This window comes from Notamacropus eugenii, chromosome 6, assembly GCF_028372415.1.
Source record: "Notamacropus eugenii isolate mMacEug1 chromosome 6, mMacEug1.pri_v2, whole genome shotgun sequence".
In the NCBI taxonomy this organism is placed as follows: domain Eukaryota; kingdom Metazoa; phylum Chordata; class Mammalia; order Diprotodontia; family Macropodidae; genus Notamacropus; species Notamacropus eugenii.
Genome location: NC_092877.1, coordinates 259756700 through 259775497, shown reverse-complemented (window position 1 = coordinate 259775497; position 18798 = coordinate 259756700). Strand labels below are relative to the sequence as shown.

Sequence of the window (18798 nt, the reverse complement as noted above, 5' to 3'; positions counted from 1 at the left end):
TTCTAACTACCCCTTTCCCTCTATCATAATTGAGCTATACCCCTAAAAAAAGAGCTAGAGAACATATATTTAGTTTGTAGTAGCTAAAGGGTGCTAAACAGAACAGAGATACTGTTTTTTCTTGACAAAGCTACCCTAAAATGGGGAGTTATTGAGTTAAAAGAATTTGAATAGCATAATATGAAGCAAAGTGACAGGAACTGGGTATGGGTTATGTTTTTCTTCTTGTAAAGATATAAATGATTTGGAGGTTTGAAGTAAGACAGGGAATTAGAAGATAAGTGATGCCTTTGAGGATCCTACTTTTCGTCCAAAATATGTACTTCCTCTCTCCCTAATATTTGACTTTCACATGAAAATACCATTTCCAAACTTATTTTAAACTCAATTACCACTCTCTATTGGAAGATTCAAGGCTGAAAAACAAATTAGCAAATCCATTCTAAGATAAAAAGTTGTAAAAATATACTTTCTTTCCTAATATCCTCAAATCACATATTTTGCTCCTTCTATCTAAGAACCTGAGAGCTAAAAAAATAATAGAGGAAACCCGCTACTGGAGAACCTTCCTTTCTCACTATGAAAGCTCAGGCTATTCACCTCTAGAGGTATGACAGAAGTTAGCCAGCCTTCAATGAAGTCACAAATAAGTTCAGAGAAAATAGGGAATCTGTGGCATTCCATAATGAAAGAGGTAACATGTTACCGGAATGAAAGAACTGGCTGCTACTAAAATTTAGTTTCTAGAATGAAGCTATCCTCAGATGAGGGCATAAGGTCTTATATGATAGTAGGCGTTATTAACTCAGATCAGGATCAATGACTGAACAGGGCAACTACTGGGATCTTACAATAAGCTTTAGCCAGGACAATTATGAAACAGTTGGAAGTTTTTCTCATTGGATAGTTTGATTAGATAGTTTACATGTGGCATATCATCTAAATGCTAAAAAAGGATCTTTAGGTTAGGAGGAGATATGAGGAATGTAATATAGCATAAATATAACTGGGAAGAATTGTTATAAGGCACCAGACATTGGGTATCTGGAACTACTACTACTACTACTACCACCACCACCACCACTACTACTATCACTACCATCACTACCACCACCACCACCATCGCCACTACCATCACCAATTACCTTTACATATTGCTTTAGGATGTACAAAGCACTTTACAAATATTATCTCATTTTACCTTCTCAAGAACCCTAGGAGGTAGGTATTCTTATTATTCCTACTACAGATGAGGCAACAGAGGCAGAGAGAAGCTAAATGACTTGACCAAAGTCACACAACTATTGTGTCAGGTCACATTTGAACTGGGTCTTCCTGACACTAGGTCCAGTGCTTTATCTACTACGTCACCTAGCTGTCTGTCTGATTTCAACAAAAATGTTACAAAAGTCCCTTTTCTAGTAAATATTTCTATTAACACACTAACATTTCAATGAACTACTATTTAACAGAAAAAAACCTCACAGACTGGAACAATGGGCACAATCTAATAAGATGGAATTTAAGAAGAATACATGTATATTGTACACTTGAGTTCAAAACAATCAACTTTGCAAGGAAAATATGTTGAATGGGTAAAAAAATATCTAAGATTTTAGTGGGCTATGAACTCTACATGGCATGATAATCAAATCATATCAGAAAATACAGTAAAAGATGTATAGAGAGAAGTGATCGTTTTGTTGTGCTGGTCATATCATAGCTGAAGCACTGTTCTAGTGCAGACTGCCAAATTTTTAGAAAGGTCAAAGAGAAGCTGAAATGTATAATGAAGACCATGATCAGGATAGTGAAAGTTCTGACAGGAGACCATACCATCGGGAGACCATGCCATTAGATGATTCAATTCAATGCACACAAAACATACATTAGTGCCTATTCTGACCAAGATACCATAGTGGGGTCTGATGCCACAAAGACAAAAAACAAAACACCTGTGTCAAAAAAGAGCTTAAACTCTAGTAAAAAGATAAACCATTTAGACAAACAAACAGAAAATAATTTGGGGAGGAAGGAGCATTAATACCTGGCAGGATAGCAGAATACTTTGTAGAGGAGGTAGCACCTATGCTGAGCCTTGAAGATAAGGAATTCTAAGTGGTAAATGTAAAAAGAGTACACCCCATGAATGGAGATGGTCTTTGCAAAGGTTAAGAAAGCAAAGATGGAATGCTGAATCTTGGCAACAAGTAACAAGTCTAGTTTAGGGAGAAGACAGAGATTGCATGAATAAGAAATTCTAAAAATGAAGGTAGGATTGAGATGGTAGACGATTTTAAATGTCAGTCAACTACCTCTTATTAAGTATCTACTATGTGTGAGGCACTGTGCCAAGTACTGCCAGGCTAGAGAGTTTGCGTTTTATCCTAGAGGCAATAGGAAGCCATTAAAAGCTTTAAGGCAAAGGATTGACAAATCCTTGGGAAGATTATTTTAGCAGCAGTGTGAAGAATAAATTGAAGCATGGAGAAACTGAAGTTGTGCAACCATTAAAGAAAATATTACTACAATGGAGATGAGAGGTATAAAGGTCCTGAACTAAAGTATTCTTTCTGAATAAGAGAAGACAAATGCAAGATGTCATGGGGGAAGAGTCCAAAAAATGAAGCAAGTGATAAGATACTGGTGTGAAGTAGAGGAAAGAGTCAAAAATCAATCAATCAGTAAGCACTTACTAAGAACCTATGACATGCCAGTAACTGAAGAAAATGGGTACAACATATACATATATAAGCATATACATAACACATACAAAGTAACCCGGGAGAAAGGCATTAGCATTTGAAAAAGACCAGAAAAGACCTCATGTAAAAGGTGGCACTTGAGTGGAATCTTAAAAGAAACCAGGGATTCTGAGAGGTGGACAAGGAGTATATTCCAGACTTAGAAAATATAGTGCAAAGATATGGAGGTGTGGAGAGTCATTTTAGGGACAGCAGGAAGGCTAGTTTGGCTGGACTACTGACTGCATGAAGGAGAACAGTATACAATAGAGGTGGAAAGGTTAGATGGGACCTAATTATGAAGAGCTTTAAATGTCAAACAGGAGCTAAGATGTTATCCTAGAAATAGTCAGACATACTTTAGGAAAATCATTTTTGTCACTGTATGGAGAATGAACTGAAGTCAGTAGAAATGAGGCAGGGAAAACAATTAGAAGACTACTTTTACAGTACTAGAGAAGAACAAGAAAAACCTGAATCAGGGTGCTATGTGGGAATGGAGAGAAGGGGACATATTTAAGAGATGTTATGAAGGTAGAAGTAACAAGAATTGGCAACAACTCACTGGACATTTAGAAGGAGAGAGGGAACCCAAGTGGGAGATGATCTAGTAGAATGCCCTTAGAAACCCAAGCATTTGATCACCATGTAGACAGAAAAGGAGAAGTATTATTCCATCTTTTCCTATGTTGCATCACTAACAGAGGGAAATAAAACATATACATGTGATGGTCAAGAAAGGGGAAGGCTAAGAAGCCCCAAAGATGGTACAGAGTAATCAGCTAACACACCCTTTCCAGGAACACTAGTAGTATGGCAGTACTGATCTTATTACTGAGCCCAGAAAAAGGGGTAGAATCAGGAGGTGGTGGAAAAACACGTGTGGATGGGATGAGAAGCATGTTTTGGTGGTCTGGGGTCAGCTAGTATAGTGGGTTAACAGGGTTTGCACTAGCTAGCTCATTCACTCACCAATTAAGAATGCTTGGGGTAGGACAGGAGTTCTGAAGATGAGTACATTAAGTTTCCCAGCAACTGGGGACATTTTTCTGGCAGTCTGGTCCCAGGTTGCTATTTCAGGTAGGGAGAAGCAGTGCAATGGCAGAGTAAATGGCAAGCTGGATGCAAAGTATGAGGGAGTCTACACCTCTGCAAAAGGAAACTGACTCATAGGAATTAGGACACTCTAGATTTAAAGATGGAAGGGGACTCTAATATCATCTAATTCTATCTTTGTTTAATTTCTGAAGCAAATGGATATATACTGAGGATTTAAGGTCAAATACAATTTCCTGGAGAATTTATTTGATTTTGTGAGAGTAAATATGAGTTATTTTTCCCCATTAAAATGTAAGTTCTGGGGGGCAGAGCAAAGGGGGGGGGGGGCGAACCAAGATGGAGGAGTAGAAGGACGGACCTGATCTAGTTCTACCCCCATAGCCCATAAAATACTTGTAAAAAAATGACTCTAAACAAATTCTAGAGTAGCAGGTCACAAAATGACAGAGTGAAAGAGATTTCCCACCCAAGACAGCCTGGAAGGTCAAGAGGAAAAGTCTATCACACTAGGTTTGTAGCAGAGCCAAGCCCAGCCTTGGCCCCGGAGCATGGTATGGACAGGACTGGAGCAGGCTTCAGGGTGCGGAATCGTGAGTAGCAGCTGCAGTTCCCAGATTTCTCAACCCACAAAAGCCAAAGACAGCTTCAAAGGTCAGTAAGAAAGCTCTTTCACCTGGGCGAGAAGGGAGCCAGGTCTGACCCCAGCCCTGGTCCCAGGGTGGTAGCAGTTACTGTGGTAGCAGCATCCACTTTTGGAGCCCTTGGTCTAAAGATCCTGGGGGAAGCAAGCAGCCGATCTGAGTCTCAGTCCTGAGCAGCAGTCCTGGGGTGAGGAGGAGCACTCACATGGTTGAGATGATAGAGGCTCTGAAGAGAGAATCCTGCTCACAGACCAGAGTGCAGGCCAGGAGAGGAGTAAACTCCTCTCCTTTGATTGTGCCACCTTGGAGGAACTGAGAACTTACAGGTCCCTAGAGTATACCCTCCACTTGACAAAGGACTCAAAAGTCAAGTAACTGGCTAGGAAAATTTCCAAAAAAGGGAAAAAAAATGAGACTCTAGAAGGTTACTTTCTTGGTGAACAGGTATTTTCTTCCATCATTCCAGATGAGGAAGAACAATGCTTACCATCAGAAGAAGACATCAAAGTCAAGGCTTCTTCATCCAAAACTTCCAAAATAAATATGCAATGGTCTCAGGCCATGGAAGAGCACAAGTAAGACTTTGAAAATCAAGTAAGAGAGGTGGAGGAAAAGTTGGGAAGAGAAATGAGAGATGCAAGAAAATCATGAAAAGCGAGTCAATAGCTTGATGAAAGAGATCTCAAAAAATACTGAAGAAAATAACACCTTTAAAAATAGACTAACCCAAAAGGCAAAAGAGGTCCAAAAAGCCAATGAGGAGAAGAATGCTTTCAAAAGCAGAATTAGCCAAATGGAAAAGGAGATTCAAAAGCTCATTGAAGAAAATAGTTCTTTAAAAACTAGAATGGAGCAGATGGAGGCTAATGACTTTATGAGAAACCAAGAAATTACAAAATAAAATCAAAAGAATGAAAAAATAGAAGAAAATGTGAAATATCTCATTGGAAAAATAAGTGACCTGGAAAATAGATCCAGGAGAGATAATTTCAAAATTATTGGTCTACCTGAAAACCATGATCAAAAAAGAGCCTAGATATCATCTTTCATGAATTATCAAGGAAAACTGCCCTAGTATTCTAGAACAAGAGGGCAAAATAAATACTGAAAAAATCCACTGATCACCTCCTGAAAGAGATCCCAAAAGAGAAACTTCTAGGAACATTGTAGCCAAATTCCAGAGTTACCAGGTCAAGGAGAAAATATTGCAAGCAGCTAGAAAGAAACAATTCAAGTATTGTGGAAATACAATCAGGGTAATACAAGATTTAGCAGCTTCTACACTAAGGGATCGAAGGGCTTAGAATGTGATATTCCAGAGGTCAAAGGAGATAGGATTAAAACCAAGAATCATCTACCCAGCAAAACTGAAGATAATACTTCAGGGGGAAAAAATGGAATTTCAATGAAGTAGAGGACTTCCAAGCATTCTTGTTGAAAAGACCAGAGCTGAATAGAAAATCTGACTTTCAAATACAAAAATGAAGAGAAACATGAAAAGGTAAAAAGGAAAAAGAAGCCTTAAGGAACTCACTGAAGTTGAACTGTTTACATTCCTACATGGAAAGATGTTATTTGTAACTCATGAGACTTTTTTCAGTATTAGGGTAGTTAGAGGGGATATATATATATATATATATATATATATATATATATATATATACACACACATACACACACATATACATATACATATATATACATATATATGTAGGTGGGTATATATGTATACACACAGATGACACAGGGTGAGCTGAAAATGAACAGAGAATACCTAAAAAAAATAAAATTTACTGTTGAATGGAACATACTAGGAGTAAGAGAAAGGGAGAATGTAGCAAGTCATCTCACATAGGAGGGAAGAAAGAGCTTTTACAATGGAGGGGAAGAGGGGGGAGATGAAAGGAAATAATTGAGCCTTACTTTTAAGGGATTTGGCTTAAGGAGGGAATAACACACTCAACTGGATATGGAAATCTATTTTACCCTGCAGGAAGGCAAGGGGGAAGAAGACAGGAGTGGGAAGATATAGAAGGGACAGCACTGGGGAAAGGGATAATCAAAAGCAAACACTATTGTGGGAGGACAGGTCAAGGGAGTGAATGGAATAAATGAAGGGCAGGATAGGACAGAGGGAAATATGGTTAACCTTTTACAATGTAATTATTAAGGAAGTGCTTTGCATTGTCATACATGTATGACCCATATTGAATTGCTTGTTTTCTCTATGAGGGTGGGTGGGGAGGAAGGGAGACAATATTAAAGAATGAATATTAAAAATTGTTTTAGCATGCAACTGGAAATTAAGTTATATAGGCAATGGAGTATAGAAATCTATTCTGCCCTACAGGAAAATAGAGAAGGGAGATGGAAGAAGGGTGGGGAATAAAAGGGACGACAGACTAGAGGAAGGGGTGCATGTGGTGCATGCTGTCCTGGGGTAGGGGATGGGGAGAGATGGGAAAATTTTGAATTCAAATTCTTGTGGAAGTGAATGTTAAGAACTGAAAATAAATAAATTATATATTTTTTAAAAATATAAATTCCTTCAAGAGCAAGGGCTGTTTTACTTGTTTTCATTTGCATCCCCAGCAATCAGCACAGTGCCAAGCATATAGTAAGCACTTAATGCATGCTCTACATATCTATCTATAAAGACTGTGCTACTTTGGAAAGAAAAATGAATAGCAGTTCACATTCTTCTAAGGAAACACAACATGTACACAAAAAGACGAGGAAAAGAGGATGAGAGAAAAGGGGGGAAGTAAAGAGAAAGAGAATCAGAGAGACAGAGACAGAGAATGTATTAACAACCAGGGACAGCAAAGGCTTCACAGAGTAAGTAGAACCTAAACCCGAGTTGATCCTTGAAGAAACAAGGATTCTAAAACATGGAGATGAGGAGAGAACAAACACTTTAAAAAAAACACCCTAGAATATACACACTTGGAGTATGGAATGTGTGGAAATACATGGTACAGAAAGAAAAAAGGGAGAAGCAGGTGTAAGAACTGAGCATCAATATATAATAACAGCAAGTAGGAAAGGAAATTGGTTATGGATTGTGTGGCTCTTTTAACTCAGGGAATCAAGTAGACTCAAGGGTCAAGACATTAGTTACAGACTGGTGAAAGTCAAACACCTGGGGTTAAGATTGAAGGTTCTTAGACAAATTGCAAATGAAGGTGCTGGTACAACAGAGATGTGACTAAGGCTCATTAAGCTCTAAATCCTTAAATCTTGCCTCTTCAAGAAGAAAATCTACTTAATTAAACTGGTAGATATGACATCTATATTTGTATATTTAAAAAGCTTCTATCTCCCCTACCTCCCTCACTGCTTCTACATTTTTCAGCCTGAAAAGCCCCTGCCATCTTTCTAAGACATGTTCTTCAGATCCTTGAGCAACTTCTTGATGGATTCCAACTTCTCTATGTATCTCTTAAAATGTGGCACCCAGGATAAATTATTCAACAAGCACTTATTAAGCATCTACTATGAGTTAGGCACTGGGAATACAAAAAAAAAAAAAAAAAAGGCAAATAGAACACGAATGATTCAGTTAATTAAGACTTGTACTACACAGATGTAAAATTAGATATATAAAGCTTAAACACTTGGTTTGCAAAGGAACATAAATATTTGGATAAATGTTACTCTTAAGAATTAATTCCCTCATACACAGTAGGAAAATGTACATGAGAATTCACTAGAGTAGATAACCTCTCAGGGTATTCTCCAGATGAAAAAAGGCAACAATCCCAGCAGGATGGTAGATGAAGTGTTAAAACAGGCATCAGATAATTGGGTACTAGTTCTAACTCTTTAAGTTCCTAAACACATAAAAGGAGAAGTCAATATTCATTGTTTTGAACATTTGCTCTGGCCAGTCTTTAAGTGAAAATACATTCAATTGAATTCAGGCATTTCCTTACCACAAAATGATACTTGTGGAAATGTTATTTACATATTTCATCAGGGCAGTGCCTTAAAATGACCACATCGATGATAACTTCTTTACATGCAACTGTGGTTTTCCTATGAGTTCCACTGGGTTCAGTGTCTGCATAGCCCACCTTTCCACATCAACTTCTTCCCTCATTCTATGGGACATTGACAAGTATTTTAACTTTCTTAATCTACTCATCTCCCATTACCTATTCCTCCACTCTACCTCAGCTGCACAAAGGGATGGCCATAACCTTGATCCTGCCATACCCACAAGTGTTCAACTTCAAGAACTTTTAATTTTCTTTGTCTAAGAAGGGAAGGGAATAAATTATTTATTAAGTATCTACTATGTTTCAGAAATTGCCTGAAGTGTTCGACAAATACCATCTCTACTTGCTTTCATGGTCCCCTCTCTTCCCATATCTGCCAGCTGACTGCCTCTATCACATTCCACCATCCTCTGTCTCTCTTTGACCTCTCCTCATCTACTTCTTCTTTCCTTGTCACTAAAAGTATAGCCAAATCTCTCCTATCCTGAAAAAAACACTTGTAAATTTGTTAGACAAATAATATCTTTTCTCTCTCCTCCTTTTTTCAGCTAAATTCTTTGGGGGAAAAAACGCCTACAAATGGTGTTCTGACTTCTTTTGGACTCTGTAATCTGATTTCTGACCTCATCATTCAACTGAAACTATCTTCTCTAAAGCTACCAAGATCACTGTCCAAGTGACTGGCCTCATCCTTCCTGACCTCTCTGCAGCAATTGACACTGATGATCATTTCCTTCTTTTGAACACTCTCTCCTCTCTATGATTTTGTGACTGCTCTCTCCTGGTTCTCCTCCTACCTAACTGCCCCTTGTCACTCTATTTTCATGGATCTTTATCCATGATATAATTACCAACTATGGCTGTCCCTCAAGACTCCCTCTTGGCCCTTCCCTTTTCTCTCTATGTCATCAACTTCCATGGGTTAAATTATCTTTGCACAAATGATTTTCACATCTATACAGCCCTAGTTTCTCTCCCAATTTGCAATCCTTCATTACCAACTATCTGTCAGATATTTCAAAGTCAATCTCCCAGAGACAACTGAAACTCAATATCTCCAGAACAAAACTTACCATCTTTCCCCTTCAATCACTCTACCTCCTAGTTTCTGGAGGCACCTAGGTGGTGTGTTGGATAGAGCAGTGGGCCTAGAGTCAGGAAGACTTGAATTCAAATCCAGCCTTACTAGCTGTGTGACTCTGGTCAAGTCACTTAACCTTTATTTGCCTACTAACCTCTATTTAATCAACTATAAAATGAGGATAATAACAACCCTTGCAGGACTGTTGTCAGGATCAAATGAGATACTATTTGTAAAAGTACTGAGCAAAATGCCTGGCAAACAGCAGGCATTATATAAAGGCTTGTTGTTACCTCCTGAATTTCTCTACTACTGTAAAAAGTCCCACCATTCTTCCAGTCACCCAAGCTCACAACCTTATTGTCATCCTGGACTCCTGACATGCCCCCACCACACATCCAATTAGCTATCAGGTTGATAAGTTTCTTTCTCTTTAATTCTCTTGCATACATCTCATTTTCTCCGCTTGCCCAGTCATCATCCTACTTCAGGGCCTCAATACCTCTTACTTTGACTACTGAAAGAGCCTTGTAATGGATCTCTCCCCTGGATCTGTCCCTACTCAAATCTATCCCCTTCCAAAGTGACTTTCCTAAAATATTAGTCTAATTATGTCGTTTCCTTGCTCAATAAATTCATATGGCTTCTAATTACACCCAGGATCAAGTATAAGGTCCTATGTCTTGCATTAAGGTCCTTCACAATCCAGCCCCTTATCTTAATTAGTTTTCTTCAATGTTACCAGCAGTATTCCATACCACATAAAATTAAACATGCATTATGATTGTAGTCACCATTTCTAGAAAGCTTCGATATCTGCATATCTACTACTCTGCATTACAGTTTGCCTGATAGTTTTACTTGAAAAGCATAACCACATATATCTAATTTCTGCGTGACAGTTATCTGCCTTTCCTGTTTATCCCCAGGAATCCAAACCGTTATATGGTGTATTCTGTTAAAGGTACTAAAGTTACTAGGAACTCAGATGAAGAAAATAAGGATACCTAAGTAATTTCTAAAGGAAATAGTTTCTCACAACTTACTGATTCTGTTTTATCCATTAACTAGGTTACAATTCAAGGCTATATCTATTAAAAAGGTGAAAGTCACACCTTCACGGTAAATCAGGTATGTTTTTGAAGAATGATTAAGGCTGCTTACCTTGGGAAGCTTGACAGGTGGCTCTCTGGATTCTTCTTCTTCCTCACTGTCTGAGTCACCGCTCTGCACAGAGCTCTTTGATGCAGCTGCCAAAGATGTCTCCTTCTTCTGCCACTCCAGAACGCAATGGCGTACGTTGTAATAAACATTGAAAGCAGACGGATTGCTATGTAGCTTGATATCTGGTATGATCACTGCATTCTCCAGGTTTTCAGACTGAAATACAAAGAAAGCATTTTTCAATTTTTACAAATGACTCCTTTTTCTTTGCCATAAAAAAAATTGACCATCAACCCTCCAAATACCTCAGTTCCCACAATACAAAATTTGGTAGAGGCAGCATGAAGGAGGGCCATGGTGTCCAACTCAAATAATGAATTTATGCCCCCTGCCCACCGACTCAAAAAACCACAAACTATGTTGTATTGTGTTGTATTTATTTTGTTAAACACTTCCCAATAACATTTTAGCCATAGGAGCAAGCTGAACATCTCTGCCATAGGGGAATCAGGAAGTTCTGGCTTCAAGTCCTGCCTCTAACAGACTAGAGGGGTGACTACACAGTTATTAGCCTTTCAGTGTCTCAAATAATTCTCTAAACCCCCAAGTTTCTGATGCTACTGCACACTGGCAGAGAGACTTCTCCCACCTAAGTGAAATCATAGATTCAATGAAACAGAAAAGTGGATGCATGAATTTCTATGGTAGATTTTAAGAAATGGTTCTTTTCTCTCAGAGGTGATGTTATGTATATTGCTAAATAAAATATAAGCAAATGAATAATTTAAGATATTTCTATAATGTGAAACTAAACAAATTTAATGTCTGCTTTTAGTACATTTTACTCCATGAATATACCAACTAGTATCATCTGGTTTACTAATTTCAGAATACCCTTAAGCCTAATCTAATGTGTGCTTTCTACAAGGAAGACAGCAACACAAAATCAGCAGTGACACAACAGAATGAAAAATAGAGATGAACTGAAAATACAAAAGGCCCGGAGACAAAGATGTTGTGAGGTGTGTGTGTGTGTGTGTGTGTGTGTGTGTGTGTGTGTATGTGTGTGTGTGTGTGTGTGCGTGTGTGTGTATGCACACATGTAAAACCAGAGATAGACAACATGTAAGCGACTCCTAACTTAGGAAATCTGATCCTTATGACAGATACACACATGTCTATTGCTAGGCCTGTATTTGAAGTCTTTCTACCTTGGAAGGGCCTGCCAGAGTTTAATGGGGATAGACATTTTATCTGTGGGAACAGAAGAAAAAGTAAAACACGGAGGTACAGGAAAGAAAAGAGAAAGGCAGAGTCTCAGAGACAAATGTTGTACAACCAGAGAAAGACAAACAGAAAGAATAATCAATACGAATGAAACAGGGAGAATACTTTGTGTTCAACACTGTAAAAAACAGACTCAGAGAATTATACATTTTTAGAGCCAGAAGGGGCCTTCCAGATGATGAATGGAGCTACTTCATTTTACAGATGAGGAAGCTGATGCCCAGAAGAGTTAAGCAACTTGACTACTATCACAGTATACAGGAGGAAAAAAAGATTAAAAACCAAGTCTCTTGGCTTCCAGTTCATTACCAAGGGAAGAAAAGATCCTGGTCTTTGGACGCTATCAGACCTGAGGTCTTTTGTATTTTCCCCTCAAATCAATATATATATATATATATATATATATATTCAGAAATGGAAACAGCAATCTTTCAAAAGTGGTGTACCAGCAATGGAAAGTGGAAAATGCTAGTGAAGACAGTAAGTAAGAACTCTCAAAAACAGAGAGACAAGACGGCAATAGGAACTTGTCACAATTCTTCAAAATTGGCAGATGGTCGATTTTTACATAGCACTAGAATCTCTAAAATATTTTCTTTTCATTATAGTCACCCAAAAGACATTTAAAATAACAAAAATGTTCATATTATCAGAGTTCAAGTAGGGACAACTGCTGTCTTTAATCTTGTTTAACATTAGAAGGACCAGAATTTAAAAATAACTGAAAGGACCAAGTTGTATTAATTGATACAGTGCATTTTTTAATTCATAAAGAAAATTAAGGATAGGAGGATCAAAATTTTTATTTCAAAATAAAAGATTATTTTTGTTATCAAGTAATGTCCAATAATAAGAAAAATTAAAAAGCAAAAAGTACTGAGTAAGACACAAATGAGAAAAACCCTTTACCTCAGAAACAGCTAAAGTATTGTTTTGTTTTTGCAAGTCTAGGAAAGGTGCATGGGAAAAAGATATCTTGCTATAAAATACCTCAAAATAGAAAGGAATATGTTATTCTGAAGATCAGCCTATGTTCTGTGCATGGTAATGCACAGAGCATTTCTTAACATGTCATAGAAAGTCACACTATAGGTGCTTAATTTATCTCCAGACACCAGTAAAGTGATTTTATTATGATAATGAGAAAGTCAACTGGAATAGCATGATTACTACACAAAACAGGGCTGCCTCCATTAAGGAAGCAAGACAAATGCTACAAGGTTAGGTTAGAATGTTGACAAATTTGAGAGTAAGGAAGACAAAAGAGACCCTAAGTGGGTTCTCTTTTGCTAGCAGTTTTCAAAATGTTATCATAATCATTCCTATTCAGAATATGTCATAATTATCCATATCCTTAGAGGCAGCTGAGTGACACAATGGCTAGAACACTAGATGTGAAGTTAGATTTGAACTTAAATACCAGCTGAGAAATTTACTATCTATGTGACCATGGTCAAGTCCATAAACCTATCTCATCATCCACATCTACAAAATGGAGACAACAGATGGTGGAGTAACAGCACACACTTTCTAGAGTGCTGTCTCCAAGTCCAGTCAAATACATGTAAAAAAATGGTTCTAACCAAATTCCAGAGCTGCAGAACCCAAACAATGATGGAGTGAAGCAAATCTCAAACCCAAAACAGGCTAGAAGGTTGCCAGGAAGTGTCTATTACGCCACACAAGGAGCAGTGCCATGCTGGCACGGACAGGACCTAAGTAGGCCTTGGGGAGACTGAATCTTTCACACCTGTGGAAGTTTCCAGATTCAGGACCCCAAAACATCAAGGACAAATTGGAAGGTCAGTGGAAAAATCCTGTGGGACCAGTGTGGGAGAGTAGAGTGGTCCAGCTCCAGCCCCAGGGTGGCATAGGGGTAACAGGACAGAGGAACCCACAGCAACAGGAGCAGGGGCAGAGACAGCGACTGTTTCTGGAGCAGTAGGTCCACAGATTGTGGAGGAATCAAGTGGCTGACAGGACACCCCCACCTCCACTGGAAGCAAAGACCTACCATGACAAAGAGCTCCAAAGTCAAGTAAATGGCTGGGGAAACAAGCAAAAACTGAAAGAAGAATCAGACTATAGAATCTTACTTTGGTGACAAGTTAGACCAAAACATGCAAAGTCAAAGCTTCTACATCCAAAGCGTCCAAGAAATATATGAATTGGTCTCTGGCATGGAGGAGCTCAAAATGGATTTTAAAAATCAAGTAAGAGAGGTAGAGGAAAAATGGTGAAGAGAAATGAGAGACAGGTAAGAAAATCATGAAAAGCAGGTCAACAGCTTGCTAAAGGAGTCACAAAAAAATGCTGAAGAAAATAACACCTTGAAAAATAGGCTAACACAATTGGTAAAAGAGGTTCAAAAAGCCAATGAGAAGAATAATGTTTTAAAAAGCAGAATTAGCCAAATGGAAAAGGTGATTCCAAAGCTCACTGAATAAAACAGTTCTTTAAAAATTAGAATGGAACAGATGGAGGCTAATGACTTTATGAGAAACCAAGAAATCACAAAACAAAACCAAAAGAATGAAAAGATGGAAGATAATGTGAAATATCTCATTTGAAAAACAACTGACCTGGAAAATAGATCCAGGAGAGACAATTTAAAAATTATGGGACTACCTGAAAGCCATGATCAAAAAAAAGAGCGTAGACATCATCTTTCATGAAATTATCAAGGAAAACTGCCCTAATATTCTAGAACCAGAGGGCAAAATAAATATTGAAAAAATCCACTGATTACCTCCTGAAAGAGATCCAAAAAGAGAAACTCCTAGAACATTGTGGCCAAATTCCAGAGTTCCTAGGTCAAGGAGAAAATATTGCAAACAGCTAGAAAGAAATAATTCAAGTATTGTGGAAATACAATCAGGATAACACAAGATCTAGCAGCTTCTACATTAAGGGATCAAAGGGCATGGAACAGGATATTCCAGAAATCAAAGGAACTAGGACTGAAACCAAGAATCACCTACCCAGAAAAGCTAAGTATACTATTTCAGGGGAAAAAATGGTCTTTCAATGAAATAGAGGACTTTCAAGCATTTCTGATGAAAAAAATCAGAGCTGAAAAGAAAATCTGACTTTCAAACACAAGAATCAAGAGAAGCATGAAAAGGTAAACAGCAAAGAGAAATCATAAGGGACTTACTAAAGTTGAACTGTTTACATTCCTACATGGAAAGACAATATTTGTAACTCTTGAAACTTTTTTCAGTATCTGAGTAGTTGGTGGGATTAAACACACATACACACACACACACACACAAACAGAGAGAGAGAAAGAGAGAGAGAGAGAGAGAGAGAGAGAGCAAGCGAGTACAGGGTGAGTTGAATAGGAAGGGATCATATCTAAAAAAAGAAATTAAGAAGTAAGAGGAATATATTGGGAGAAGAAAGGGAGAACTGGAATGGGGCAAATTAGCTCTCATAAAAGAGGGAAGAAAAAGACTCTTCAATGGAGGGGAAACGCGGGGAGGTGAGAGGGAAAGTATGAAGCTTACTCTCATCACATTTGATTCAAGGAAGGAATAAAATGCACACTCATTTTGGTATGAAAACCTATCTTACAATACAGGAAAGTGGGGGAGAAGGGTAATAAGCAGGGTGTGGGGGGATGATGGAAGGGAGGGCAATGGGAGGAGGGAACAATTAGAAGTCAACACTCTTGGGCAGGGACAAAGTCAAAAGAGAGAATAGAAGAAATGGGGGGCAGGATAGGATGGAGGGAAATATAGTTAGTCTTATACAACATGACTATTATGGAAGTCATTTGCAAAACTACACATACATAACCTATATTGAATTGCTTGCCTTCCCAATGGGGATGGGTGGGGAGGGAGGAAGGAGAAGAAGTTGGAACTCAAAGTTTTAGGGACAACTGTTGAGTATTATTCTTGCATACAACTGGGAAACAAAAAATACAGGTAAGGGGGTACAGAAATTTATCTTGCCCCACAGGACAAAAGAGAAGATGGGGATAATGGAAGAAAGGGATGTTACAAGGGAGGGCTGATTGGTGGTAGGGGTAATTAGAATGCTTGGCACTTTGAGGTGAGGGAAGGGGAGAGATGGGGAGAAAATTTGAAACTCAAAATTTTGTGGAAATGAATGTTGAAAACTTAAAATAAATAAATTTTAAAAAAAGGAGTTCAGAAAGGAACACAAATAGGGTAATTTTGTTACTATCTTGTTATACTTATTAAAAACAAAGAGAACTTCATGATTTCATAACAAATACTCTTTTGTTCCTTGTATATTGAAATATCCAAGCTTCCTAGCAAAGTGAAGGAACAGAGGCTGAGACTGGAACTGTGATTTCACTGATAACAAGGAATTTGCATTTGAGCAAACTCCTTCTACCAACGTAGTTTGGAACAGCTTAGAGACTTAACATTAAGAGGTCAAATGATTTGACAAAAGTTACATAGTCAGTATGTATTAGAAGCAAGACTTGATCTCAGGTTTTTCTAGCTTTAAGGCCAGCTTTCTGACCACCAGATCAGTGGTGTCAATAGAAACTGATCTCTTCATGTTGACTTAGAAAATCACAAATTAACATTATCTATGTTTTACTGTATTTTCATTTATTTTGTTAAATATTTCCCAATTACAATCTAATCTGGTTATGGCCACAGTCAGTTTTGTGGGCTGTATGCTGCAGGTCAGGAATTTGACATTTCTGCACTTCATCACACTATCTTTCTAAAGGTAGAAAAGAAGATATACACATGTGTGTATATGTATATATGTATGTGTATATATACACACACGTGCATATGTGTGTATATACATACATGTATATATTAGACAAAGTCAATGTATTGACTTTTTTTTCCTTCTAGTTGGGCAAGATGGTAAAAGATGCAAAAAAAAATAAAAGAATCTGGATCTATAGGTATAATTCACACTGCCTTTAGAAACATGTTTCTTTAGGAACAAGATGAAATAGCTATTTTCTTTCTGTTTCTATAAAAATAGATCAATTTGTTTATTCAGGGAGATTGTAGACTAATCATAAAAAAACTACTTCTGAATACAAAAAACAAAAATCATCACCACTATTAAAACCTCCTGATCAATAAAGAAATATTCACTATTATTCATGAAAAAAAAATTTTCCTCCTTTGTCTGGGAGCTCTGGAATCTAATTATAATATTCCTGGAAGTTTTCATTTGGGGAGCTCTTTGGTGGGTTCTTTTGATTTCTGTTTTACCCTCTGGTTCTAGGTTATCAGGGAAGTTTTCCTTGAAAGATGAATGTGCACACTCTTTTTTGGTCATGGTTTTCAGGCAATCCAATAATTCTGGGTAAATTACTATTTTTATTATATTAATAATCTATTATTAATTAGGATAAAGGCTTTGTATTTTCTCACTTAGGTTCCAGCCCCTGTATGAAATTGCCCAGATCCTCCAGGAATATGCTCTATGACAATCTTGGTCAGGACCCTACCCAACTGGAAGACCTTACTTCTGTTTAGAATGTAAATCTAGGTGAATTCCAGTCCCAAAGCATCAAGTCTATGCTCCTGTATCCCTCCATTGGAGTTTAGGGTTATCCAGCTCATAAAAGAGAAAATCAACCAGAGAAGTAGGGGTAGAGATAGATTCCTTTGTCCAGAATGCTAGAGGAAACTGAGTCTTATAATCAAACGACATTCTCAGCAGGAAGAGCTGAAGGTTTTTGGCCTAACCTCTCATTTAAAAGTCCATCCCCTCATTAACTGTTGACTAATCAGGGTTGATTTTCACCTGTCAGGGGCACCCCCTTTTTGAGAGATACTTAAGCTTTCACTGATCTTCATAGTTTTATTTTTGGTTACCAAGAGAAACCACTGACCAGAAATTTATTATCAGCAAGCCTAATTAATAAATCAATTATTAATTACCCAGAAATTTTGTCTCTTGAGCTTTTCATTCATCTCAGTTCTTAAGTTCTCTCTCCTGGATCTATTTTCCAGGTCAGCTGTTTTTCCAAAGAGATATTTCACGTTTTCTCCTATTTTTTCATTCTTTTGATTTTGTTTTATTATTTCTTGATGTCTCATGAAGTCATTGGCTTCCATTTGTCCAATTATAATTTTTAAGTAATTATTTTTTTTTTTAGTAAACTTTGGTACCTCCTTTTCCATTTGGTCAATTCTATTTCTTAAGGAGTCCTTTTCTTTAATGAATTTTTGTGCCTCTTTTACCATTTGGCCTGTTCTGTTTTTAAAGTTATTTTCTTCAGCATTTTTTAAGCCTCCTTTACCAAGTTGTTGGCTCTTTTTTCATAATTTTCTTGCACCACTCTCATTTCTTTCCCAATTTTTCCTCTGTCTTTCTTATTTGATTTTTGAAATTCTTTTTGAGTTCTTCCAAGAATTCTTGTTGGGCTTGAGACTAATTCACATTTTTCTTTGAGGCTTTGGATGTAGCAGTTTTGGCTTTGTTGTCTTCTTCTGAGTCTGTGTTTTGATTTTATCACCACAGTAACTTTCTGTGGTCAGGTTCTTTTTTTTGTTGTTTCCTTATTTTTCCTAGACTATTTCTTGACTTTTAACTATGTTAAAATTGGGCTCTGCTCCTGGGGTGGAGAGGGCATTGTTTCAAACTCTGGGTTGTTTTTTTCCCCTAACTGTTTTCAGAGCTAGTTTTTTTTTTTTTTATGGGGATGAAAGTGGGGAGGGGGATGTCTGTAAGTTTTCAGTTCTTCCAAGGTGGCATGATCTAAGGAGAGACGAGTTTATATCTCTCCTGGCCTATCCTCTGGTCTGTGAGCAACCACAAGCGCCCTGGAACTGTTACCAAGGTCCTCCCTTGGCTCCAAACCC

At 37.7% G+C, this 18798-nt stretch overlaps 1 protein-coding gene across 14 annotated transcripts in view; it reads right to left on the bottom strand.

Annotated features, from left to right (window-relative positions):
- The window catches only part of MYCBP2 (MYC binding protein 2), a 317910-nt gene that overhangs the window by 253651 nt on the left and 45461 nt on the right, over nucleotides 1-18798 (bottom strand). For all 14 annotated transcript variants that reach the window (XM_072622185.1, XM_072622187.1, XM_072622188.1 and 11 more), the window contains exon 3: nucleotides 10691-10906. In XM_072622185.1, coding sequence (XP_072478286.1) covers nucleotides 10691-10906 — 216 coding nt within the window. The remainder of the gene's footprint in view (nucleotides 1-10690; nucleotides 10907-18798) is intronic.